General features: G+C 39.5%; 1 protein-coding gene and 1 pseudogene across 1 annotated transcript in view; one reads left to right on the top strand and one right to left on the bottom strand.

Moving 5' to 3' along the window:
- Nucleotides 1-27,668, bottom strand: part of LOC144251699 (vacuolar protein sorting-associated protein 53 homolog) — a 141,567-nt gene that overhangs the window by 50,619 nt on the left and 63,280 nt on the right. The window contains exons 12-13 of the mRNA XM_077794467.1: nt 16,521-16,622; nt 7,977-8,071 (exon numbers count right to left, since the gene is read on the bottom strand). Of these exons, the coding sequence (XP_077650593.1) occupies nt 7,977-8,071; nt 16,521-16,622 (197 nt within the window). The remainder of the gene's footprint in view (nt 1-7,976; nt 8,072-16,520; nt 16,623-27,668) is intronic.
- On the top strand, nt 18,073-19,062 carry LOC144249045 (Golgi SNAP receptor complex member 2 pseudogene; annotated as a pseudogene).

Here is a 27,668-nt window from a genome sequence, read left to right as displayed (position 1 = left end):
TTTTTCATAGAATAAGCAGTAAAAGCTACCCTAATGTGAATGGGTAAGGATCATTAGGGGTTTTTTTAAGTATTTTTTTTTTTTTAGTTGTAGATGGACATAATATCTTTATTTTGTTTATTTAGTTTTATGTGGTGCTTGGGACTGAACCCAGGGCCTCATACAGCTAGGCAAGCACTCTACCCCTGAGCTACAATACAACCCCATCCCAGGATCATTAGCTTTGAGTATATGATCCTATCCAGCCAAATACTGATTGAACCCCTTACTATGTGGAATGCCTGAAGGACTGTCAGAAGATATAAATGAATTCAACTTTAAGAAGAAAGGTTATCATTTCTTCCAGGCATCAAACGTACCCTGAGTTTTGGCAAGATCTTCATGCAAGACTCATGGAGAAAGAGATGTCTGACACAATGTCTGACCTTCTGACTAGAATCACAAAGAGGTCTTTTTTATACCCTAAGACAACAACCCAGTAAGAGTTTACAAAGTGTCAAGTCCTGACCCAGGTGCTTATGGGTTAGGACAGTCCTTGCTATTAGACTTGAGAAATTAAGAACTTTGCACTTAGAATATTTAGATTTCAAGACAGTAACAAAATGCTAATTTTGCAGTACAGACAGTATGGACAATTTGATTTTGACAAAGAAAATAAGAGAAGGCTACAGAGTAAGTTTTGTAGCAGATTCATAGAGGGAAGTGAGCACAGCACATGTATATGAGGAAGAGGATGGGAAGGGGGAGAAATAGTTGGTTGAAGTCAAAGACACAAATGAGAAAAGTTTGATCTTCAGTCAGACTTTTATACTCTTCTTCTGAATTACCACAGCAACCTACTCATACATTTTTACATTTTTCCCTTATTGCTGTGTACCACAATCTTTTTTTTTGGTCTGTCTCTTTTACTAGGCTACAAGCCTAGTCTGCACTGTGTTAAATGTTTTCTAAGTATAACTTTATTTAATCTTCCCAATAGCTTTGAGTAAAAGGCCTTATTATCCCCATTTTATAGATGTATAAACTAAGCCTGAGAATAGAAAATAATTTGTCCAAGGTCACAGAATTTATTGAAGTTGGAATCTGAACTTGGGTATGTCTGACTCCAAGCTCTATCCACTCTGTGATGATATGATTTCTGAACTATAAAGTGCTAGCAGACATATGGTATTACTGCTGTTATTTACTTTCTCCTCAGCTTGAAGAAACATACCATGGATATGTGGTTTCTTTTACTCTCATCCCTGCAGCTTCAGTTTGTGCCCAAGAACTGTGTAAGTATTTGAGGTCATGTGAGATTATATTGGGGGCTCTACTAACAAATTAAATGTCCTAGAAGTAAAGACTATTGCAGAGTGGCATCAGTACAGGGATAGATTAAAACAAGTGTGTTGGGGGGACCATCTCACTGCCGAATGAACTTAACCATGAATGACCAAGCCAATTTCTTCTGGTGGATCTGCAGTCAGCATTGTTAAAAATGATATTCTGATTAGGAAGTAAGGTGGGCAAAGATGCCAGTTAGAAAGGTGGCAAGAGAAACAGGAAGTCAGCAAGGGTCAAGTAGCTTACAATCCCCAGAAAGTTAGAGAACTGTTCATTCAAGAGTCCTCACACTAATAGGCACCCCTTCCCCTTCTCTTTTTTTGGGGGCTAGGGATTTGGATATGGGGAGGCCAGGGAGGTTGGAGAACCAAGGTTTGGCTTGAGTAGGGCTGGGAGACAGTTTACATAAGGGAAAATGTAGTAAATAATTGAAGATGTTGGGAGCAAAGTTTCTCACTGTTGTCGAAGATAGTTACCATTGTGGGGTGGGGAGATTAAAGTAACTCCTGTGGTATTAAATTAGAATCAAAGGTATAGCATAAACCTATGATTTTTAATAGATAAGTAGATAAAAAAAGACGTGTACGTATATATAAATGCATGTAAGCAATCATACATACACACACAGCAATGAGCATACTGAATACTCAGAATGTGGTTCCTAAATATCACTTTCCACCAACACAACAAGAGATCACTGGATACACAGATAACCCAGAGTTGGCTATGAATGTATAAGATAAGCCTGGTATATATTATTGTGCCAGAATGAAGGAAAATACTCAAAAAACTGACAGGGATATGTTAAAAAAAATAAAAAGCCAGCTTGGAGAGGTTCCTTCTGGTCAAATTAGGGACAATTTAATCATTAAGTAATAATAGATCCTGAAAAAGAAAAGAGACATGAATGAAAAACTTGGTAAGATTCAAATAAGGTCTGGAGATTAGTAAATGCTATTGTACCAACAATAACTTGTTAGTTTTAATCTCTGCTATTATTGTGCAAAATGTCAACATTAGGGGGTTGAGGGTAAAGAAAATATGGAAAATGTATACAATTTAAAAATTTTTTGTAGGTATAAATTTATTCCAATATAAAGAAAATGGGGAAAAAGACAAAGTCTATATGTATTGAATAAAATAGGAATTCACGAGCCAGGCCAAAATAGATAAGTAAGGGAGAAGTAAACGCTTTTTCTTAAAGTAGAATGTCAACTAATGAGTGTAGAAGAAGTGATGGAAGTAAAACAGCAACATTTGGAAACCATCATAGTCATAAATGACTCAGGCAAGAATCATCAATGGGTGGTTAAAAAAAAAAGTAAAGGTTTCTCTGAACACTTGTTAATTGCTTGTTAATAAAATCAGAAACCTGGCAGACAACATCAAAGCCAACTAATAAAAATGAACATCTTGGGTTGGGGTTGCAGCTCAGCAGTAGAGCGCTTGCCTAGCACCTGTGAGACACTAGGTTCGATCCTCAGCACCACACAAAAATAAATAAATAAAATAAAGGTATTGTGTCCACCTACAACTAAAAAAAATTTTTTTTAAATGAACATCTCAAGATCATTGAGAACAAACTGACAATGTATGCCTCCTGATCTGAATTACTAAGAACACAGCACCATTGCTGCATATATAAATCATGAGGAAAGATCAGAGAAACCCAAACTGAGGGACATTCCACAAAGTTACTGGCCTATACACTTCAAAAATTTCAAGGTCATGGAAGGTAAAGGACTGACTTACGTTTCTGGACTGAAGGAGAAAGAAGGAACAAATAAATGCAACCTGTGATCCTGGAATGGATCCTGAGTGGATTAAAAATAAACATGATTGGGACAACTGGTAAAGTGGAATGGAGTCTATGGGTTACATGATAATGCTGTATCCAAGTTAATTTCCTGATTTTGATGTTTATGCTGTAGTTATACAGATTGTATCCTTATGTTTAGAAAACATACATTGAAACATGAAGGAGGGGCTGAGCTATAGCTCAGTGGTAGAGCGCTTGTCTCGTAGGTGTGAGGCACTGGGTTTGATCCTCAGCACCACATAAAAATAAAGATATTTGTGTCCATCTACAACTAAAAAATATATTAAAATAAAACACGAAGAGTAATGGGACACACTGACTGCAACTAAAGAATTCAAATGGTTCAAAAAAATGTATGTGTATATATACACACATGTGTATGAGAGAAAGCTGGGATGGGTAACTGATAACTATGGGGTCTGCACGAAGAACATAAAAGAGTACAATTTTTGTAACTCTTTGGTCAGCTGGAATTAATTACAAATAAACAACAAACAATTAATTACAGAGAAACTCTAGGCTTGACAAAGTCAGAAAGGGGAATGGGGAGCTCTATTTTAACAAGCTGTTACAGGAACTCAGGAAAATGGGCAAAAATGACATCATCAATAACTTCTCTAATAAATAACACAGAATGGAGTGAAGACAGTGACTAGGTAGAACTCTCTTCTGCAGAATCAGTCAAGGGAAATCACTATATATTCCTGAGTAAAGATACTAACTTCTTCCTTGAACAAAAATAAAAATTGAGAAAACCACTTCAAGCATGTGAAGACATGCTTAGCCTAATCTGTGTAAGAGGTGGCCACGGGGACTCTACTTCTTGCTTCCTCCCTGAGAACTGGTTCCTCAGGTCTCCTACTATTGCTTAGCTTTTGGTTGGGGCAGGTGCTGCCAGAATATTCCTTGGGCAGGTGGGAGGCTGGGGAGGTGAGAAGATGAACTCCATGCCAGGCCCAGAAGGAGACTGGCAACATTGATAATGTTGCCTACCTACATAGGAGTCCTAAACCAGATCATGGGGAGGGGTTTGGGGGTGTGGCTCAGCGGTAGAACACTTCCCCAGCAATGAGCAAGGCCTTGGGTTAGATCCCCAGCATCACTAAAAAAAAACCCAAAAAAACAAAAAACAAAAAAAAAAAAACAGAGAGAGAGAAAGAAACCAATCAGGGATCAGGGGAGGGCAAGGCAGGAATAGTTCCTAAGCACCATTTACTGTGTGCAAGGACCACTATTGTCATCTTATTTCACTCTCACCACAAAACAATGACATAAGCATTATAAACTTCACTGCATAGAGAACAAAATATTGGTGGAAAGGCTAAGTAGCATGCTCACGTCCCAGGCTAGTAAGTTCAGAGCTCCGATTCAAATCCAGGTCTATCTGGCACTCGGGTCCTCATTCCACTATACTGTGCTTTGTGTCCTCTGGGAGCTGGTAAACAATCTAAGACTTTTCTCCTTTGATTTTTATAGTAGAGTAGTAACTGCACGAAATTAGTCCCACCTGAGTTCCTTTCCTAGCCTCAGGATTCTTTGACTGAGGTGGCAGAAGGGCTTCCTAAAAACCCCATGAAATTATACTCAAAATTAGTATGTGGGTGTAATTGAACTCTTTTTTTCTTAAACAACAAAATCTATAGTTTTCAATGGATTCTCAAAAGGATCTATAATTCACAAAAGGTTAATAACCACTGTTTTTGGCATCAATGTATCTGACTCCTCTGACAGAAGAGGAAATGGAGTTCTTAAACTCTATCTTCTACTTAAACTTCTGCCATTTAATCTGGAGTTACCATAACCTACTCAGTCCTCCTTCCTGAGGGGCTGATACTGCTTCCCTAGGGCCTAGAAACATCCTAGTGAGGCTGAACGCAGGCCAAGCACTGCATCTTTCATGGAGAAATGGAGAGGCCTGGAGGAAGGCAGGCCTGGTCTTTGCCCAAAGTATCATGAATTATGAGTACACTTTGTATGAATCAAGGTCATGTGAGAATGGATACCAGAATTATGATTCAGAAAAATGACTCTTCAAATGAAGTAGGTCTTTTGGAAAGGATGTGGATATCTCAGACATGCATGTTACAACCTTCTTGAAATAAGATTTATAAGAATTTGGGTTGATAAGACAAGATGGTGCTCTAATTGAAAATGGTCATCAAAGTGGGTTGCTTGAATCCCTAGTTCCTTAACAGGAAAATAAATAATTAATCTTTTTTCTGTTCCTAAGTGGTGTCTTACTTATTTTCTTTCTTTCCTTTTTTTTTCTTTTTTTTTTTTGGAGACAGGGTCTTGCTATGTTGCCCAGGCTGACCTCAAACTCCTGGGCTCAAATGATCCTCCTGTATCACCTTCTAGTAAAAGAGATCTCAGGCACCCACCATCAAGCCTGACCTGGGAGAAAACTTTTTTTTTTTTTTCAGTGCTAGAGATCAAACTCAGGGCCTTGTGTATGCTAGACAAGTGCATGACCACTGAGTTTCCCAATCCTGGGAGGAATCTTTCTGAAGACAGAAGACAAGGTACTCTCAAAGAACAAAAACATCCATAGCAACCACTGCCCCTCTCTGTGCCTGCTGGAGATACTCCCAGTACAAACTGAAGAGGAAAAGAGAGCCTTCACGAGGCAATCAATGGCAAGGCAAGTTTTTTTCCCCTTGGGATGGGACCTTGTTTTTATTAATATAGAAGCCCTTATATAAAGTTTATTTTCTGGCATTTTAATATGAAGTACTTTATTAATCTATAAAATCAAATAAGTGAATAATAATATTGTCCCCACTTCAAACATTCTCTTAAATCTTATAGTTTATACCTGAAACATTTAGAAACAAGTACTTATTAACTTATGAGAGAAGTATTAAAAAAAAAAAGTGAGGGGATATTGGGCAAAGTTTTCATATAGAACTGCCCTCAAGAGCTTTCTCACAGGCACTGCTGTTCTCCTCCATGGGACCTCTCTGTACTCCTCTCTATACTCATTTGAGACCTCAGGGTCCAGGCCAGCTTGTCTTTGGGCGACCTGCCCTCTTCCAGAAACCCTACTTTTCCAAAATATGACGAAGAGGTCTTCCTCCTTTCCTAATATCCCCAACAAGAACAACAAGACACTGGAACATGATCACCTTCTGGCTGTGAAGAAACTGGATCATGGTGGACTAATATGCAAAAAATTTTGGAGCCTAGGAGTTTGTGAAAAGCACATACAGTAAATGGATAATCCATAAACTACAATAAGAATCCATGAGTCCATATTAACATAAATAAACAAATGGGGAGGAAAGTTCCTTACAACAGAACTCCAACTGGTAAGTCTAGAAGAAATGATGGAAACAATCGATATGAAGCAAACCTGATGATAATAATTGCTTCAGGCAAAAATAACAGAGGGATTCTGAAATCAGTGAACTAGCGCTTGATTAGAAGCAGGATATTTACATAGTTTCAAAGTATTCTCTGAAAGAAACTTAATAGTTACAAGTAAAAAATAGTACCTTCACAGTGGAGAAAGCTTACAGGCACCACTTTACAAAAGTGATCAAAGTTAACATCAGCAGTATTGGGATAAATCTACATGGTGTGCCTCCTGATACAATGCACTGTAATGAATGCATTCTCACTTTTAAAGTCATCTTGCCAAATAGGCAAGGGTTGAAGAAGAAACCTCTAATGGACATAGTTCTGCTACTGGCCTATAGTCTCAGCTATTTGGGAGGCTGAGGCAGGAATACTGCTTGAGCTCAGGAGTTCAGGACCAGCCTGAGACACCTGACTCAAAAAAAAAAAAAAAAAAAAAAAAAAAAGCATAAGAAGAAACATCAAGCAAAAGCTGGTCAATACCCTTTAAAAGAGTCTAGGCCATGAAAGATAAAGAAAAAACAAAAAACTATTCAAGATTAAGGGAGACTGAGGAGACCTGGTGGCTAAACACAAAATTATTAGAGGTCCTGGACCAGAAGAAGATAATATTACTTTTCTGATTTTGATAATTGTAATTATATACAATGTTAATATTATCTGGGGAAGGGTATATGAGAATTTTTTGTTCTATTTTTGTAATTTTTTTGATAGTCAAAATTACTTCAAGATGAAAAGTAAAATTATACTTGAAAACATATACTTTAGAGATAAAGGTTTCTTACAATGTCAAAGCCTGACATTGTAAAGCTTTGTGAGCTGACAAATGTCAGAATTCAATGAGAGCTAAGTACCCACAAGGGGCTTCTGAGATTTATACAGGGCTGTATTATAGCAAAACTCAGACTTTTGGCCAGGTGTAGTGACACATACCTATAATCCCAGTGACTACAGTGACGCAGGAGGCTAGGACAGGAGGATCAGAAGTTCAAGTCTAGCCTCAGCAACTCAGCAAGGCCCTCAACAACTTAGTGAGATCCTATCTTAAAATAAAAAATAAAAATAGGGGTTGGGTTGTGGATCAGTGGTAGAGCACTTGCCTAGCACAGATGAGGCATATTTAAAAAATACTAAATGAAGATACTGTGTCCATCTACAACTAAAAATAAATAAATAAATAAATAAATAAATAAGTGGGGTTTAATTAAAAAAAATCCTCAGACTTCTGACATTATAGACAAAATAACTGATAATATTCAAAAGATATAAAAATATATATTTTTCTTTTTTTGTGGTATTGGAGATAGAATCCAGGGCCTCTTTCATGCTAAGGTCCTTAATGAGCTCCAGGGGGGGTCACAGGTATATCAAGTCTCTCCTTCTGCTTCTGAAAGGAGTTGTGCCCTTGTAAGACTCAACATGACCAGAAGGTGTAGAAATGCTGACTGAAATCAGCAAAGTGCCTGTCACTTACTTATCCTGGGACTCAATATACACATACAGATGAGGCTCAAAACACTTGGAAACAATGCCATGAAATGGGTTGTCTGGGACTTTAGGCTTCTTTGGCTGGAAGAAAAAAGAGAGAAAAAGTAAAGAGAAATCCAAAATTTGAGTAATCTTTGCAAATTTTCAAGCAGTTTCAAAGAAAACATCACTTCAAAGTATACTTTTAGATTATAGGTAAACAAATACTCAATGTAATGAAGTAGGAATATGTCTTACATTATGACTCATCCCAGTCTGTGAATGAGACACCAGCTTTGTTAGCATTATTTACTTGCTGTGTATGATGAAAGATTTACTGCTACTTAGATAACACATGCGTTTTCATTTTGGCGGTTATTCATCATCTGATTGATATTTTAAATTTTAAATCCTGGCTAATCATAGCACCACCTTGTATTTGTATGGTGTTGAAGTGCTTTCACATGATCTAATTCTAAGAGCCTCCATTTACTGATTGTTATGGGCCAAGTACTTCAATAACAAATAATGTCTCCTCTATTCCTCACAATAATCCATCAAGTAGGTCTCATTACTACTCTTCTACACCTCAAGAAATGGGGGCTCTGAGGTCCTGATAGTCTGCCCAAAATCACATAACAAAGCTCTTTATATCCTAAACTAAGACTCTTATCTCTCACATAAATGTTTTCCTACAATAGCTCTTAAACTTGGGGGTTTTAATGACAAGTAAACATAAGAAATAGAAGGGTAGAGAGGGTTAGTACAGAGGGTTGTTAACTTTTTGTTTTGCTACTTTCTATCCTTATCACAAATTCATAAAAGAAAACATTTTATATGCCCAAATTTTAAAAGATTAATTTATTTATTTATTCTAATTAGGTATATAACAGCAAAATGCATTTTCATTCATTGTACAAAATTGCAGTACAACTTTACATTTCTCTGGATGTACATGATGTAGTGTCACATCATATGTGTAGTCATACATGTACCTAGAGTAATGATGTCCATCTCATTCCACCATCTTTCCTACCCCCTGCACCTTCCCTCCCCTCCCTCCCCTTTGCTCAATCAAAGTTCCTCCATTTTTCCTATGCCTCCCCCATCCCCATTATGGATCAGCATCCACTTATCAGAGAGAATATTCAGCCTTTGGTTTTTGGGGATTGGCTTACTTAGCTTAGCATGATATTCTCCAATTCCATCCATTTACCTGCAAATTCTCTTTTAATGCTGAGTAATGTTCCATTATGTACGTATACCACAGTTTCTTTATCCATTCATCTATTGAAAGGCATCTAAGTCGATACACAGTTTACTATAGTGAACTGAGCTGCTATAAACATTGATGTGGCTATGTTACTATAGTATGCTGATTTTAAGACCTTTGGGTATACATCAAGGAGTGGGGCGCCCAAATTTTATAAGACTAAAATAGCAGCATAAAGGCAGTCCTTTCTGGGCTGGGGTTGTGGCTCAGTGGTAGAGCGCTTGCCTAGCACAGGCGAGGCCCTGGGTTCGATCCTCAGCACCACATAAAAATAAATAAATAAAAGATATTTAAAAATAAAAAATAAGGCAGTTCTTTCCAAGAAAGGATGGTTGGTAACCTGGCTTGGGGGGTAGGGATAGGGGGTGGGGGTGGGAGGCAGACTATCTTGTCTATATTTTTTATCATAGAGCACTGAAAAATAGACCAGTAACTGGTCCTTATACTAATACTTGAAAATCACTGATAAATAAAACAGTTTGGCAGGCAAGCATTGTAAAAACTGTATTTGCTATAAAATTCCTTTCCAGGACTGAGGATGTAGCTCAGTTGGTAGAGTGCTTGCCTCACGTGCACCAGTCCCTGAGTTCAATCCCTAGCACCATCCTCCTACCAAAAAAAAAAAAAAAAATCCTTTCCAAACATCTAAAAAAAAAAAAGTAAGGATCTTCTCACATATTACTTTCTATTCCTAAAAAAAGCCAATTCTGTCCATTGTCAAATGCCAACAAAAGGACTCTGAGCCAAAGACATCTTACTGTGGTTGATACTAGAGTAAAATTTGGTTTATAAGTTGGCAGCCATAACCTATTTGTTGAATGAATTACACATATTATTTTTGTTAAGCCACTTTAGTGAGATATGAATAACATAAAAAGCTGTACAAATTTAATATATACATCCTCATGAGTTTGGGAATATGTATACATTTGTCTTAAAATACTTAATGTATATATCTTTTTTTAAAAAATATTTTTTAGTTGGAAATGAACACAATACCTTTATTTTACTCATTTATTTTTATGTGGTGCTGAGGATTGAACCCAGTGCCTCACACGTGCTAGGCAAGCACTCTACCACTGAGCCACAACCCTAGCCCCAATGTATACATCTTAACATTAGTTAAGTATACACTCATGAAACTGGCACCACCATCAGAGCCATACCCATTACCTCCCAAAGTTTTTTCCCACTCCTATTATTAAGTATACTTAAGATCTACCCTTTTAAACTGTCCCTATCTTTTCATAAGTACTGGAACAGCCACTAGAAGTCCCCAAAGAAAGACAGAAATAATAGTTACCTTTTCTGGCCATTTCTCCTGTTGTTGTTTATAAAGCAATGCAATGGTTAAAAACATCTGTAAAAACTGATGATAATTACCACAAATTAAATGTCAACTTTAGACCCATTCAATCTCGTGCTCAGCTCTCTTCCTTTTTCACCTTCTAAGAGTTCCCTATCTTTAATTTTTTGGCATGATTTCTAGAAACTCTGGTCCTTCTTGACTACACTCTGGCTTGTTTGCTCTCATCATCTGGAAGCCACTGCCAAAGTCAGGCCTTAGGTGGAGATTGCAAGAGGGCCTCAGGGAATGCACAAGACTAGTTTATCCAGTTTGAACTTGCTATACCCAGAGATGCCCTGGAAACTTTTTGTGCTTCCATTAGTTTAAAATGCAAGACCCACAATGAAGAATGCAGGTAGTGAGGGAAGGCTGTCACCCATTTGTTCTACCTTTTGTAAGTCAGTATCTCCTTCCCTCCCTCCCTTTCTTTCTTTTTTTTTTTAAAGTATTTATTTTTTAGTTGTAGTTGGACACAATATCTTTATTTTATTTATATTATATGGTTCTGAGGATAGAACCCAGGGCCTCGTACATGCTAGGCGTGAACTCTACCACTGAGCCACATTCCCAGCCCCTCTTCCTCTCTTTTTGATAAGGTAATTCACTAGGGGCTGGGGTTGTCGCTCAGCGGTAGAGCGCCTGCCTATCATGTGCGAGGAGCTGGGTTCAATCCTCAGCACCACATAAAAATAAATGTATTGTGTCCAATTGCAACTGAAAACAAAAAAATTTTAATATTTATTTTTTAGTTTTCGGCGGACACAACATCTTTGTTTGTATGTGGTGCTGAGGATCGAACCCGGGCCGCACGCATGCCAGGCGAGCATGCTACCGCTTGAGCCACATCCCCAGCCCCACAAAATATTTTTTAAAAAAGGTAATTGACTAAATAAATTTTAAAATGTGATTTAATTTGTCTGAATTTGTAAGACTACATCTTGACTTTAGACTTGAAAAATATGGTCACTATACCCAGTTATATTTTTACTAATAAAACATAATCATCATATAATTATTCCTTTGATTAATTTTTTTTGCCTTTTCTTGGAAGAAAATATTCACACTTCTGCAGGATATGTTCTGGTAATTATAAATGAGCTTACATAATAAAGAATATTCTCATTTTTACATGTATATATTGTATCTGGTTTTTTGACATACAAATTTATGTGCAATTTCCCAATTAAACACTGCTGACAGGGTTTTAATGCATTATTCTGAAATGGCTACCTTATGAAATTTAAATAAAGTCTTTAAAGAAAAATATACTACTGGTGTTCAATTTTCTGTGTGGTATTTTAAGTGAATGTTCTTGGGAAATATATGTTGAAATATTTAGGAGTAAAGGGCATATGTCTGTAACACTTCCAAATTGTTTTGCAATAATGAGGAAAGGAGAAAGAATAGGGAGGAAAAAATAAAGTAAATGTAGCAAAATATTAACAATTGCTGAATCTAGATGAAAGATATTTGAGAGTTCCTTATAAAATTCTCTCACCTGTTTTTTTTAAATATTTATTTATTTATTTAGATGTAGTTGGACACAATACCTTTATTTTATTTATATATTTTTTTATATGGTGCTGAGGATTGAACCCAGGGCCTCACACGTGCTAGATGAGCGCTCTACCACCGAGCCATAACCCCAGCCCCTTTCACCTGTTTTCTAAGTTTGAAATTGCTTTTTAAAAGTAAGGAATAACAACAAAAAAACTTTGGAGAATGGGTGCCACTGATCTGGCAAAAAAAACTGCAGATACAACAGCAGGACATTTCCCCCAACCCCAGTACAGGGACTTAAACCCAAGAGTGCTCTACCACTGAGCTATACCCCTAGCCCTTTTTATTTTGAGACAGGGTTTCCCTAAATTGCCTAGGCTGGCCTTAAACTTCTGCTTCTCCTGCCTCAGCCTTCCAAAGCTCTGGGATTACAAGTGTGTACCACTGTTCGGGGCAGCAGTGGGGCATTCTTAAGAAACACCCCATTGCCAACACATTCCAAAACTCAGAGAACAACAGTGTGTGGAAAAACACAGGCATCCAGGCCTGAGAAAGAGGTTTGGACCCATTTTCTACTTCTGATGATCACTCTAGTTCTGCTTGCTATCACTACTGGAGAAGGCTGAGAGACAAGCACACAGCATTGCTCTGTACTGTTTGCAACTTCTGAATCTATAGTTATTTGAAAATATAAAGCTGTTTTTGGTTGCTTGTTTTTTGAGATGCGAGTCTTGCTACGTTGCCCAAGCTGGCCTGGAATTCCTGGGTTGAAGGGATCCTCCTGCCTTAGCCTCCTAAGCCATTAGAGATAGGTGTGTAACACCATAACCAGCAACATAAAGCTTTTTTAACAAATAGTTCCAAAGAGCTGGACCCTGCATGTGAAGAAATTTTAGTAATATCTTAATCTATTTATTCTGCTTGTAGTTTCCTCTTTTTTCAATGTATGCATTAAAGCAATACATGAAAAAAAATTATGCCTGAATAGGTCTAAGGATTCATTTGGTATTAAATATAGACCCCAAGTGATATAATAGAATGACTTCCTGGTATTCCAACCAACTCATCTTGATGAGTCTTCACAAGTCACGCTTGATAAGGTCCCAGGACACTCCAAAAGTCACAAACCAGACAGGGCTGGTGTCCCAACCCCACCTACAGGTGACTGCTCTGCCCTGCCTCTGCCCACTAACAGTGCTCATCTGCAGTGTGGAGAGGTCATTCAGTCCTGTCACCACAACATGGAGGCCCTCTTCCAGCATTTTTAGTGTGAGCTGAAGAAAGGGGGCACAAACTGCTCAAATTTCTTTTTCTTACTTCCCCCCGCTCTTGCCTATAGCTGTTTCATGAATGTGCTCCTATTTATATGGTAGGTGCTGGAATTTCAGCTCAAACTGGTGTCTTCCTTTGCACTATGCAGCTCCCTAAAGGGTTGATCCTTGGCTTAAAGAATACACTAAGTCATTTAGCAGTAGCATTCAGGCTGGATTTCTGAGTGTGTGAATTCTGTCCAAAAGCTGCAGATGTTTAAGCTATTTCCTCCTGGAGTTTGATGGAATAATAAAAGGTTACTGTTGTCACAGTAAGGAGGTCTGCAGCTGGTCCCATTTCCTTTCATTACTATCCAATGTAAACAGATTAAATCTAACTGCTTGGATCACCAAAAGGGTACATTTTTAAACCAGAGATTCCTGATTTCTTCTTTTTCAGTACCCTTGGTTCCCTTTCATATGTCATTTTTTTATCACTGGGACTATCTTGGCAACAAATTGTTCATGCCTCCTTTAAAGTAAATACTGCTTTGCAAGTTCACCCTCTCTTCCCAACAGCCAGGCTTAGCTGCAGTAGTGAGCAGGGAGTGATCCTTACCTTGAGGGCCAGCTACCTACCAATTGCAGCAAGGGAATAACTTGGGTCACTCAGGGCAACCAGGAGGGGTTTTCCACACAACCACCTCTGGCTGGTTCTCGGCTGACATCCTATGGAATCCCTCCCCAACATCCCACAGGTGTCCTGCTCTTTCTGTGCACCCAACTCTAGAAGCCCACAGGCTTTTGAGAAGAGGGAGGTCCTGGGGCTCCACCTAACCTGCCAGAGACAAAGACAAGTGCTGGTGAGGCATGGGAGGCTGGGGATGACATGTGAGGAGGCATTAGTCACTAGTGTCAACGTTTTATTACTAATGAGGAACAGTCCATGAATTACTGATGGACCATCAAGACCAGGAGTTTCCCATTTAGTTTAGTTTTTCTTTTCTTTTCTTTTTTCTTTTTTAAACAGACATAAAACCCCAGGATCAAAAGAAATTTTACCTAGAATTCCACAGTACAATGTGACTAGGACTAGAATTCCTCTGGCTAAGACCCAGGTCTCTACTCTCTCCCAATTCCCCACCATTATATGTGACAGGATATCAAGGAATAGAGTTTGAAAACTATTAGCCATCTCTAAAGATAAAGAAAGCAGGAAAGTCTAGAGACAGTAAGTAAACTATCTAAGGTCATGGTCAGTTAATGGCAGACCAGGGTCCAGCACTTCCTCTACCACACGGCTCTGCCTTACACCATGTATTTGTCAGATGTCAGAGTTCTGTACCTTAGGATGGGCAGGTCTTAGTCTTACAAAAACTTCAAGCTTTTATAATATGCAAAAAAGTTCCAAGAGACAGAAAAATCTTATTTTACCAGGCAAAACTGATTTCCTAGATAATGGAAAAATCTATCATAATCCAGCATAATAATATCTAGAGATGACCAGCTAAAGGGAAATCTTCTCACGGCAGCATGAAAAGCATCTGAATGCTTTCCTGCACAATTCTGAACATGATAATGGCTGCAACTAGTACTGGGGAGACACGAGGGCCCTGCAAATGGCACGAGTGCACAAAGCATGTTCTTAGGATACAGGTGGCCAAATGAGGAAGAAGGAGACCCCTCCACCCCTCTGAGTCCTGGCTCTCACAATGTGGGAACTGCATTTCTTTAGATAGAAGAATTTTTTTTTCCTCCCACGCTAGCCAATCATATGATGGTTTTAAATCAATCACGCCTATTCCCACTTATCTTTGGGATACAGCCTCAAGATATCTCTTCAGTGTTGTTCATTCACTTGTATCTATGAGCTTTCTATGTATTTAAAAACAAAGCAAAACAAAAAGAAAAACAACCTTTTGGAAAAAAAATTCTAGTTTCTGACTTCTAGACATGACTTCCAGTCTTAGCTCTTCTTTTTCTAAACTATGTGACCTTGGACAAGTCACTAGGCTCTTTGTGCTACAGTTTCATCACCTATAAAAAAAGTGCTAGGGCTGGGATTGTGGCTCAGTGGTAGAACGCTTGCCTTGCACGGGCGGGACCCGGGTTCGATCCTCAGCACCACATAAAAATAAAGGCATTGTGTTGTGTCCATCTACACCTAAAAAATAAATAAATAAATATTAAAAAAAAAAAAGAGCTAGGCACTGTGAAGGCAAAATGAAATACGGCCTGTAAAAGATTTTTTAATTACAAAGCACCACAAAAATGTGAGGTGTCCATGTAATCACAATTATTTAATCAGTGGACCTGACACATTTTACTGCTCCATGTATTCCACTTTCTTGGCTCCTGCCAGGACTGCACACCTACCCTCTCCATGCTAGCAACACAGGGCCAGCAGCAAAGCATGTGGCTATGGGTTTCCAAAGCTGGTCAGCCTCCCTTTTGGTGGTGCTTGGAGTAAAACAATATCATAAAGTAATCCTCTAGCAGCCAAGTGTAGAAAATTAAAAAGAAGGATCACTTATCCAGAAAAGAAATGTTCTGATTTATTGCTCTAACTTCTCTTGTCATAAAATGGTAGGGAAACAAAAACACCATTCTGTAGGATGAAGGGAGAGGAAATTTAGAGCTGGACAGAAAAATCAAAAGGAAATTAAAGTTCTAGTGTGCTTAGAAAAGTAACACTCCAAAGATGCCAGTGGTCACCTTGATATTTCCAGGCCTCCCCAATGGCTTCCAGACCTAAAGTGATCAGCTTACGCTGCATGGAGGCCTCTCTCAGCCCAGGGTGCTGCTAACTACCCCCAGGATCTTTCAGCCTCTCACATCATCACAGTACCACATTAGAGTGCATCGGAAAGGGACGCTGACAAGTTCAGGAGATGATGAATGGGGCAGAGTACAATCGTGCCCTGCCGCATGGTCTGATTAAGCTTGTGAGCCTTGCTGAATGCTGGAGGTGAGGTTCTTTGAGAGCAAAGAGCAAGGGTGGGAAGGGCTGCTTTTTCTGTTTTCTGAATACAATTCCAGATAAAGGCCCTCTATAAAGACCACCACTATCATCATTTCTGAATGTGGGTAACAGCCAAAGGATCATACATGAAGCTAGCCAATCCATTCTCAGACAGGAAGACTGGGTAGGTTATACATGGTAACGCAAAGCAGACTTACTTGATCTAACTCTCCCTTCTCGATTGCCAGCTCCTCCATCTCTGGTGCTGACTCATCTTCCAGGAAGGGGTTGGTGGATGGTGGTGGAGACTCGAGCTTTTTCTATTAATAAGACACGAGACAGTTATCTTCTAAACATGTCCAACAGACTTCCCACCAGTCTCCTGCTTTTTCCAAGTCTCCCTGATAGCTATGTTAGGATGGATCACAGTCTTACTTCCAGGCCTTCACGTCTTTTCATCTTCTAGAAACATTACTGTTCACCTTACTCTGATTCTAATCTAGCTAAAATTCTCATTCATCCTTCAGTCCTCAACTTAGAAGTCTCCTCTTCTGGGAGACTTTTTCTGTCAAGTTTGGGTTAGATGTCCCTGGCATGTGTTCCCATCCCATCCTGTACATCCTCTCCCCGGGTTATTTATTAAAATACTACAATTGCTCATTTGTCTTCTGGCACTAGATGTCAACATGGAGAGATCGTATCTGTCTACCCCGCCCATCCTATCTTTGATGTCTGGCATGTAAAAGGTGCTCAAAAAATAAAATTGAATCCAAATGCCAGATGGATTTGAATTCAAGAACAAACTATGAAGTTGGGGCTGGGATTGTGGCTCAGCGGTAGAGCACTCGCCTAGCACAGGTGGGATCCAGGTTCGATCCTCAGCACCACATAAAAATAAAGGCATTGTGTTGTGTCTATCTACATCTAAAAAATAAATATTAAAAAAATTTAATCTTGTCTGTTCTACATTACAGAAAGAAGTCCTTCCCAAATAAGTCCCATTACAACCATGAGAGAAATCGCCTTCAGAAAAACTATTTCCCAGCTCCTGAACAGGATCACTATTTCAAAATACAACACTGAGCAGGACCATGGGCTAATGGGAAAGCCAGGGGCAGGAGACATGGGTTTTTGTTCCAATTTTGCTATGCTGGCAAAATCACCTAGCCACAGGAGCTTCCTCTGCTGAATGAGGACATAGTCACAGGACTGTTTGAAGGATCAAATGTAACAAAGTGTGTGAAACCCTAGAAGAACCACATGACATATACAAGGGTCACTGATGATGCTAATTCCAGTGCAACTATAGAATCAAGACAGCTCTTTTGATTTTTTTTTTTTTTTTTTTTACAATTTTGACCTACAAATGTTGTTTATGCTTAGGTGCTGGGGAGTTTTAGCAGAAAAGAAGCCAAATGGACAATCAGGACAAAAGGGATTGGTTGGCACCAGGGATGAGGTGGTGGGTCAAGGGATGGCAACCTTGAGACAAGAAGCTGAGAGGGAGTTTCTGAATGTACTTGTGTCACTTTAATGTATACCAGTGGAGCAAACTGAACTAATTCCTATGCCAAGAGGGACAGCAGATGGATGATGTGGTGACTTACTGTCAAGCTTATAATTATCACCTGAAGGTGATAATTTTTGTTACAAACAAAAAACAAAAACAAGTCTAAACACACACAAAAAGAACTGCATCAGTATTTGCTTTGGGCTTTAAGATAATTCTGCTTACGGAAAGCCAGAGCCCGGGCCGGCGGGGCCGGCGACATGGAGCCACTGTACCAACCCACGCACAAGCAGGTCCACGAGATCCAGTCTCACATGGGACGCCTGGAGACGGCAGACAAGCAGTCTCTGCACTTAGTAGAAAATGAAATCCAAGCAAGCATAGACCAGATATTCAGCCATCTAGAACGTCCGGAGATTTTGTCCAGCAAGGAACCCCCTAACAAAAGACAGAATGCCAAACTTCGAGTTGACCAGTTAAAGTATGATGTCCAGCACCTGCAGACTGCTCTCCGAAACTTCCAGCACCGACGCTATGCCAGGGAGCAGCAGGAGAGACAGCGAGAGGAGCTTCTGTCTCGTACCTTCACCACTAATGACTCTGCCACCACCATACCAATGGACGAATCACTGCAGTTTAACTCCTCCCTCCACAACATTCACCACGGCATGGATGACCTCATTGGAGGCGGGCACAGTATTCTGGAGGGACTGAGGGCCCAGAGACTGACCTTGAAGGGGACTCAGAAAAAGATCCTTGATATTGCCAACATGCTGGGCTTATCTAACACGGTGATGCGACTCATTGAGAAGAGGGCTTTCCAGGACAAGTACTTCATGATCGGCGGGATGCTGCTCACCTGTGTAGTCATGTTCCTCGTGGTGCAGTACCTGACTTGAGCTGGCCACACCCAGTGGCTGGACATTGTTCCCACTGCGAGACTGTGTGATTGTGAGTGTGTGCACGTAAGAGAGAGAAGGGCCTAGAGGCCACCTTTTGAAATGTATGCCTGACTTAACTGTGAAGACCACTTAGGAGTAATTGTGATCAAACTGCTCTTTTTTCTGTGACATCTTGGGGAGTTAGTGCCACCAAGATGCGTGGTATGTAGAAAGTGAAAGAAGTTCTGATTCTCTCACCCTCATTCTCACTGGGGAAGGGAAGGGATGGCTTTGTCCACATGACTGTGTGCACCTGGAGAAGGCTTCTGCAGTGAGCCTCATGCACAGGACTGTTCACACTGTTCACACCTTGTCATCAGCAGCCTTTGAGGCTCCTGATGAATAGGCTGGAGCATGAGCAGAAAGGAGAGGGAAGAGGCCTTTTCCTGCACCTGTTATAGTGGATCCGTTTACAAACTCTTGTTCCTGCCACCCTCCCCCAGCAACTGACATGTAGATGACTAACTGCTAACACTCATCATCCTTTCCTGGAAGCAGCTACCTAGGAGAAGCAGAGACATTAAAGGTATTGCTGATAAGGGTAAGCTTTTCCATACTATGGTTGCTGGGCATTTGTCCTTCCTGAAGGAAGGCCAGTGTTCCTGGGAGTGTTCAGTCTGGAGACTGAAGACCCGAGTCACCAATTTTTTTTTTCCAAGTATTAGAATGGTTAGCTCTCTTAAAACTCAGAGACTGCAGCTGGGCACCTATGCCCAGGCTTTGATGGGCCTTTGCGTCTTAAGAAGGTGGCAATGAGCAAAGGTTAGTTATTTGTCAGTTACAGTCTCATCTCTAGTTCTAACATCTCTTAATTCTTTGGCTCTCTTCTCTTCCTTGAAATACATTAGCACCTGCCTAGCCAGGGTAGGTCACTCTGGAGATGTCTCTGATTATATGTTCTTGTGAGACTTTCCAGGAACCAGAAACTTTCCCTTCCCAGCCCTGGATTAAGGCTGTAACAATACCTGGAGTATTGTGGAATTCATTATAAAGCCAGTCTGTTTTGAAGTCTATCTAATGTGATAAATTTCTGAAAGTACCAGAAAGACCTGGTGAGTGTAGTTGTTCATCTGTCAGAGAACAACTGTCCTACCAACCCTAAGGCTTAGCCTCATGGTGAGGCAACATAACACTCAGAATTCCCCGGAACTAGAAACCTGGTCAGTATTAACTCCACCCTTGATCATTCTACTTACACTTTGTCTTTGTTCCTTGTAGCTTGAACTGTCTTGTGCCTCTTTTCCCTCCTACTGTGTATGGTCTCTTCCCTCCCTTACTCACCTGTTTCAGTAGCAATACTGGTCTCTTCAGGCATATGTATTTGTGGCGTAACTCCCCCTTTGGTGAATTTTCTTAATTGTCACAGATTTTTAACATGAATTTTCTGGGTACTGATTTCAGACTTCTGATCAGAAGAGACATCCATTACCCCTCCCTACCCCTCTGGGCTAAACAGGGATCCTAGATTTCCAGGAAAGAGGAATCTGACCCCTTCTGAAAAGGATTAACAGCCCTGCAGAGCAAAAACAGTGACCTGAAGCAGGGACAGTAGGGCTGCAGCATCTTCAACCTGCCTTTGGGAGGCATTTTGAAATCTTCACCATGCTCAGAACAGAGCTCTTGAGGGTCCATAAAATGGATTATTAGGCTGCAGAGACCTGTCTTGTCTCCTGGGCACCTGAGGATTCTGCCAGACAGTACACTTTGGAGGAAGGTATGCAAGTTGCAACTGAGCCATTTGGACTTGAACTCTGGGAGACAGACACCTCCAACCCCCGGCCCTGTTGGCTGGTAGGGCATCTTTTTGTAGTGAATACCAGTTTCCACACCTGCCTTTATAGTGATTCCTGGCCTTGATAAACCTTCATGCCTCACCTTTGCAGCAGGTTCTCCCTACTTGGGAATAAAAGTTGTGGAGGTGGAAAAAAAAAAAATTCTGCTTACACTCATTTAAATGACTTAGTTGTCAAAAACACTTGGAGATGCTATTATGTAGAGAAACAATAGCCCTCACATAAGAAGAAAGCCTTGGGCTAGGGTTGTGGCTCAGAAGTAGAGTGCTCACCCAGCATGTTAGGAGGCACTGGATTAGATCCTCAGTACCACATAAAAATAAAATAAAGATACTGTGTCCACCAATAACTAAAAAATAAATATTAAAAAAAGAAGAAGAAAGCCTTGTGATGACTGCATTAGCTCATGGTAATCACTAGTAAGACAATAATTTTTGCAGTGAGACACAGTATGATCCAACTAAGCAAGCATTTCATGTTTGTATCCTCTGAACTTTGGCTTCTTTACCTGAGATATGAGAGGGGGGGGGATCTGCATAAATAAAGTTTACTTTAGAATGCAATATTTATAAGCTTTAGCTGTCATTTCAAGAACTGGTATTTTAAGGAGACAGAAATAGAGATAAAGGGAATCTACCATGTCTAAGCTTCAACAATAATAAAAAATTAATTAAGCCAGGCATGATGGCATGCACCTATATAGTCCCTGCTTCTCATGAGGCTGAGGCAGGAGGATCACTTAAGCTCAGAAATTGAAGACATGACTGGATAATATAGTAAGACCCATCAAAAAAAATTAAATTAGTTAATAGCATTAAATTCCTGATTTCCTGGCTTAATTTTGGGATCATACTATTGAACTGAGGCACTATAATTCTGAATTTTTTGATGCTCTGTAGATGTGGAAAGACATACTGTTAGCTAAAATTAAAGCTTTGATCAACCATTCAGTGATAGAAACAGAGTTTGAATTCTTGACTGTTCCTCATCTATTGCTAATTCACTAGGGCTGATAACATCTCACAATTATATACAGGTGGGCCGAGGTTGTTTTTTTTTCCCCTGAGAATCGAACTCAGGAGTGCTGAGCTACATCCTCAATTTTTTTTTTTTTTTTTTTGGGCTGGGGGCATACTGGGATTGAACTCAGGGGCATTTGACCACTGAGCCACATCCCGAGCCCTATTTTGTATTTTATTTAGAGACAGGATCTCACTGAGTTGCTTGGCATCTCTCTTTTGAGGCTGACTCTGAACTTGCAATTCTCCTGTCTCAGCCTCCTAGCCACTGGGATTACAGGCATATGCCACGGTGCCTGGCATATCCCCAGTCATTTTCATCTTTATTTTTTAAATTTTGAGACAGGGTCTACGTTGCTCAGGTTGGATTCTAAATAATAATCTTCCTGCCAATCAGCCTCTCAAGTTGCTGGAATTATAGGTGTGTGCCACTATGCCCAGCCACTTGGGTCTCAGTTAAAAAACACAATGTGTTACTGAAAATCATGACGAAATTGGAAGTCAGGGAAATAAGCTGGGGTGTTCCTGGGCTCTTTTGGTGGAAAGAGTCAAGTGAATGGATAAAAGCAGAAAGGGGCACAACATAAAAAGGCAGCACTGAACAAGCAGAGCAACGTCTTAGCTAGTATAAGCACAGACTACTTATCTTTCCTGGGCCAGAGGTTCCCCAACTTCTTTCCTACTTATACAACCTGTCTCTATTAATGTAACGATGAATGGAGTGATAAGGGAGTCATAGACACCAGGTGCCCCTGGCCCATTTAGATCACACACATTCCAAGTGCGGAGGACCAAGTCAGTGTAAGAAAAATGCTTTGTTCCTTCATATCATCTCTCAACAAATGAAGTACTGGGTACTTAGGGGAAAGCAATGAGGAAGATAGACCTACTCTGTTCTCATGGAGTTCAGAGTCTGCTGGGAAAAACAGGCTTTAATCAAATACCCACACAATCATGTAGTAAGACCTTTGAAAGAAAAATATAAGTTGTAACTAAAGTATGAAGCAGAGGAGATCACAGGAAATTCCCGAAGGAAATGATATTTGAGCCAGAACTGACGGATGCCCCAGAACTAAATATGTGAGGTGGATTAGAAGAATGGGGTAGGGAAGAGCTTTTTAGGCAGAGGAAATAGCATGTTTGTCATTTGTTCAAAAATCATATGCTGAGCATCTACTCTATTCCAGGCATCCTTCCTTGCACCAGGGATGCAACAGAAGAAAGAAAGGCAAAGAAGCGAGGCACTGTGTGCAAATAAAGTTTAGGAACTAGGATGGGCTGAGAGTGAGTATGGGGAAGTCTTCTTTATATAGAGTGATCAAATAAGGCCCCTTTCGGGAGGTAATAGTAGAGCAGAGATGTAAATAAGGAGAAGGAGCTAATCAGACAAAAATTGAGAATGAATATTCCCAGCAGAGGGATCTGGTGCAAAGGCTGGACAGAGCTAGTGAGTCTGAAGGATAGAGGATGACACTGGGCATGAGGTAGAGAAGTAGCAGGAGCCCAATCATATAGCCTTTAGTCGGCCATCAGGTTTTCTTCTTATTGCAAGTAAGCATTCATTGGGGGTTTTACACAGTGAAATGACAAGATCTCATTTCTTTTTTTTTAAGTAGACACTGGATCTTGTTCTGTTGCCCAGGTTGCCTGGCCTTGAATTCGAAATTGAACTCCTGGGTTCAGATGATCCTCCTTCCTCAGCCTTCCAAATTGCTGGGACTATAGCTGCATGCCTAACATAGTCTTCTAAAGTATCATTCCACAGCCATGGAAAGAATGGACCACACTGGAAGCAAGAAGACCAGTTTGCAAGGCTGCTGCAGTATTCCAGGCATGGGGACTGAGAGGGACTGCAGTAAGCTGGTGACGTGGATAGAGAAAAGTCTCCAGATTCAGAACACAGGAGAGAGTGAGCCAAGAGAAACTGTTGAGAGAGTGGAAGTGAGGGTGAGGGGAGTACAGGAACCAGGGACCATGCACTTTTTGGCCTGAGCCACTGCAAAGCTGGTGCTGCCAATAACTAAGATGGGGAACACTTGTGTAGTGCTGAGGGCACAGATGCTGGACCTGACAATCCTGAGCTCAAGTCCAGGCTACACCACTTGGAAGTACTACTGAACTTTTCAGTACTTTTAAAATTGCCTCAGTTCTCTTCTCTGCAACACAGAGGGACACTGACACCTGGCTCACAGAGCTGTCAGGAGGACTAAATGAGATAATGTACATTAGACATAAGAAAAGCAGTTTAATACACCATCTGGCACACAGGGGAAAGATCATAGGGGGAAGCTGAGTATGTGGAAGTTTTTATTAGCATTTAATAGGCATGAGCAGAAGGGCTAAGCCTCTTAAAGCAGCAACTTGCAGAAGGGAAAAAAGTGAGAGTGCAGGCTGAAAGTCTTATAACTACCACAAGTGTCAGCCTGTCTCCACTGTCTCCCTCCCTGGGATCTCTCCAGGAAGTGAAAGCAACGGGCCTATGAATTCAAAAGTGCAAAGGCACAATGGACTGTTCTTTTCCTCTTTAATCTACAAGAAGCCCTTAGTAACTGCAAACACATCACCCTGCTGGTAAATGATATAACATCTGAGGTGCAGGTATAGCCTCCTGCTATTTGGAGGGCTATGCTACTGCTTAGATTAATTTGCAATGGCAAGAGACCGAGTCTTTGCAGATAGAAACCACTGGCACAACACAGCCTTCTGTGCAAGAGTCCTATTGTCAGAGCCAACCTGGTCACACTTCTCATTCCTGCTTTGCAGCTGTCATGGCCCATAGAAAATTACTAATTTGTATTTATATTTTAAATAACTCCAGCACTGCTAGATGAAATCAAAAATTGGCCAAGAAATGGATGACTTTCCACTTTTAAAACAATTCATTCTTTTGGCTATGATGAGATTTGATTTGAAGTCCACACAAGAAGGTAAACCTCTTCATACAGCAAGTTAATTACCACTGATTAAATCACATGGGATTCCCAGCACCTCTAAAACAGTAAGGGCCACAAGACAGCCAAGCTGTCTCATTTACTGTTTAGAAGAGTTTGGCTTTAGTTAGGTGCATATCCATATCTGGATCTGTCTGCACAAATTCCTTTTTGAGGTCCTAGCCTCATCACATTATCAAAGAAGGAACTCTGAAATTTAAGACATATTTTCCCCCTTTCCCTGGAGGAGAAAGCTTTCAGTTACGAGATGAAAGTTCTACAATTTCTGCATTTCTTGTTCCATAAATGCTTTACTCCAGCCCAATTCCTGATTTGTCCTTAAAGAGATGGCCGGAGGGCTTCAGTTGATAGCCAAGATCTGAAGCATAGGGCTACCCACACCTGGTGTTTACTATCCCAGGGACCACCCTTGCTACCACATGTTCAGACCTTATTTTGTGACAATTATTACAGGTTTCTTTCTCCTACTAGACCTGTCTACTGCAATTTTTCATCTTTTTCCAAGCCCCTGCACAAAGAGAGCTTGAAAAACATGTGTGATAAATGCTGGTTAGAGGAGAAGCCCTTAATAAAATCCTCTTTAGAAACAAGGGCAACATTTTCTATTTTCTGTAAAAACAAAAAGCCTGTGTATGCTGTGTGTGCAGGCTTGTAAGGGAGACTTGGAAGTATATCCCAAACTATTAAATAGTGGATAACCCAGGGAAAATAGTAGAGAAGAAAGAGATCTTTCTTTTAAAATATTTTAGTCTTCTGAGATTGTAACAAGTAGATATTGCTTTTTCCTTTCTTTTCTTTTCTTTTTTTTTTTTTTGGTGGACATCTATTTAAAGAGGAAAAATTATTTACAACTCAAGACATAATTTTTCTAAAACTCTTAGTATTTTAAAATTGAGGGGCTGGGGTTGTGGCTTAGCAAGTAGAGTGCTCGCCTAGCATGTGTGAGGGCACCACATAAAAATAAATAAATAAATAAAGGTATGTGTACAACTACAACTAAAAAATAAATATTAAAAAAATAAAATTGAACTGTAACTCATATAATAAAAAATTCACCATTTTAAAGTGATTTACAATTCAGTGGTTTTATATTTGTAAAGCTATGCAACTATCACTACTAATTCCAGAACATTTTTCATCCTCAAAAGAAACACATATCCATTGTCTGTCAGTTCCCGATCCTGCTGTCCCTTTGCCAATCTGTTCTGTCTCTATGGGTTTGCCTTATCTGGACATCTTGTATAAATATGTGACCTTTTATGTCTGGTTTCTTTACTAAGCATTGTGTTGCAAGGTTTATTAATCTTGTAATAAGTGGTCAGTACTTCATTTGTTTTATGGCTAAATAATATTCCATTGTATGCATTATACCACATTTTCTGTATCCATTTGTCCACTAATGGACTTTGGGTTGTTTTTACCTTTTGACTACTGGGATTAGTGCTGCCACAAACATTCATGTATGAAGTTTTTATATGAACAAATGTTTTCAGTTTTCTTGGGTATAAACCTAGAAGTGAAAACTTGTTATTTAAAAAGAAATTTCAGGCTCCTTTGGCCCTTCTTTCCTTTCTTTGCTTCCTTTTGTGGTGCGAGGAAAGAAACCCAGGACTTAGTATGTGCTAGGCAGATGCTCCAACAGTGAGCTAAACACTCCAGCCCCTGCTGTCCCTTTTTTATTTGGCAGTTACTCCTGTATATTAAACATCAGTGAATGAAGACTGACCACTTCTGAATTTTAATAAATCCCCACTAATATCAAGAGTCAGTGCTCGGAGAGACCAAGCTGCTGCATTTATGAGAACCTATAGGTAAGAATTCAGAAAGCAGTTTAACACAGGCTCCCTGAAACTTGGAAATGCTCATACATTTTGCTCATACTTATACTTCCATTAGTATCAAAATAATCTCAACTGTGATAAAAAATTTGTCCACAAAAATGTTCATGTGGAATTATTTATAAAAGTTAAATAAGTGACTTAAGGCCTAAGAAGAAAAGAATGGTTAGGGAAATTATGGAATACCTACATTATGCAATGATTGAGAAAAGACTTCAGGTATATAAATAAAAGTAGGATATAAAATTGTATTTGCATCTTATGTGCAAAAATTAATTCAAAATGAATCAAAGATCTAAACATAAGAGTTAAACCAGGCATGGTGGCACACACCTGTAATCCCAACAACTTGGAAGGCTGAGGCAAGAGGACTGAAAGTTTAAGGCCAGCCTCAGTAATTTAGGGAGGCCCTAAGAAACTTAGCAGGACTGTGTATCAAAATAAAAAATAAAATGGACTGGGGATTTAGCTCTGTGATAGAGCACCCTTGGGAACTCCAGGACCATACAACCCTTAGAAGAAAACATCTGACTCTGGACAACAGTTTCTTGAATGTGACATCAAAACACAAGCAACAACAACAAAAAACTAAGATAAATTGACTTCACCAAAATTAAAAACTTTTATGTGTCAACAGATACTACCAAAAGGTTAAAAAACAAACAAACAAAAAAACCCCAAAAAACCAACTAGGGCGAAAGGTAGCAGAATACAACAGTCACTAATATGCCATTATGTAAAAATGTGAGTATGTAACAGATGTGATTCTGCAATCTGTATTTGGGGTAGAAATGGGAGTTCAAAACCCAATTGACTCAAATGTATGAAAGATGATTTATCATGAGCTCTGTAATGTTTTGAACAATCAATAAAAAAAAAACTTAAAAAAAAAAAAAAACCAACTAGGGCTGGGGCTGGGGCTCAGCGGTAGCACACTTGCCTGGCATGTGTGAGGCACTGGGTTTGATTTTCAGCACCATATATAAATAAATAAATAAAATAAAGGTCTATCCACAACTAAAAACAAATAAACAAAAAATTATAAAATGGAAGAAAATATTTGCAAATTACATGTATATATCATAAAATATGTAAAGAACTACAGCTAATAAAAGACAATCCAATTAAATTAATGGGTACTAAATTATAGTAAGGAATAATAAGTACTGATTGCTATTAAAAGTAGAGTGATTATAGATAATAATAATGTACTATACATTTCAAAAAGGCTAAACTAAAGGATTTGAATATTTTCACTATAAGAAATATTTAAGAGGCAATAAATGTTTAAGGAGATATGTTTACCCTGATCTG

The sequence above is a fragment of the Urocitellus parryii genome, unplaced genomic scaffold (genome assembly GCF_045843805.1).
Source record: "Urocitellus parryii isolate mUroPar1 unplaced genomic scaffold, mUroPar1.hap1 Scaffold_152, whole genome shotgun sequence".
Classification (NCBI taxonomy): Eukaryota; Metazoa; Chordata; class Mammalia; order Rodentia; family Sciuridae; genus Urocitellus; species Urocitellus parryii.
Note: the sequence above shows the minus strand (reverse complement) of the source record. Positions and strands in the feature narration are given on the sequence as shown.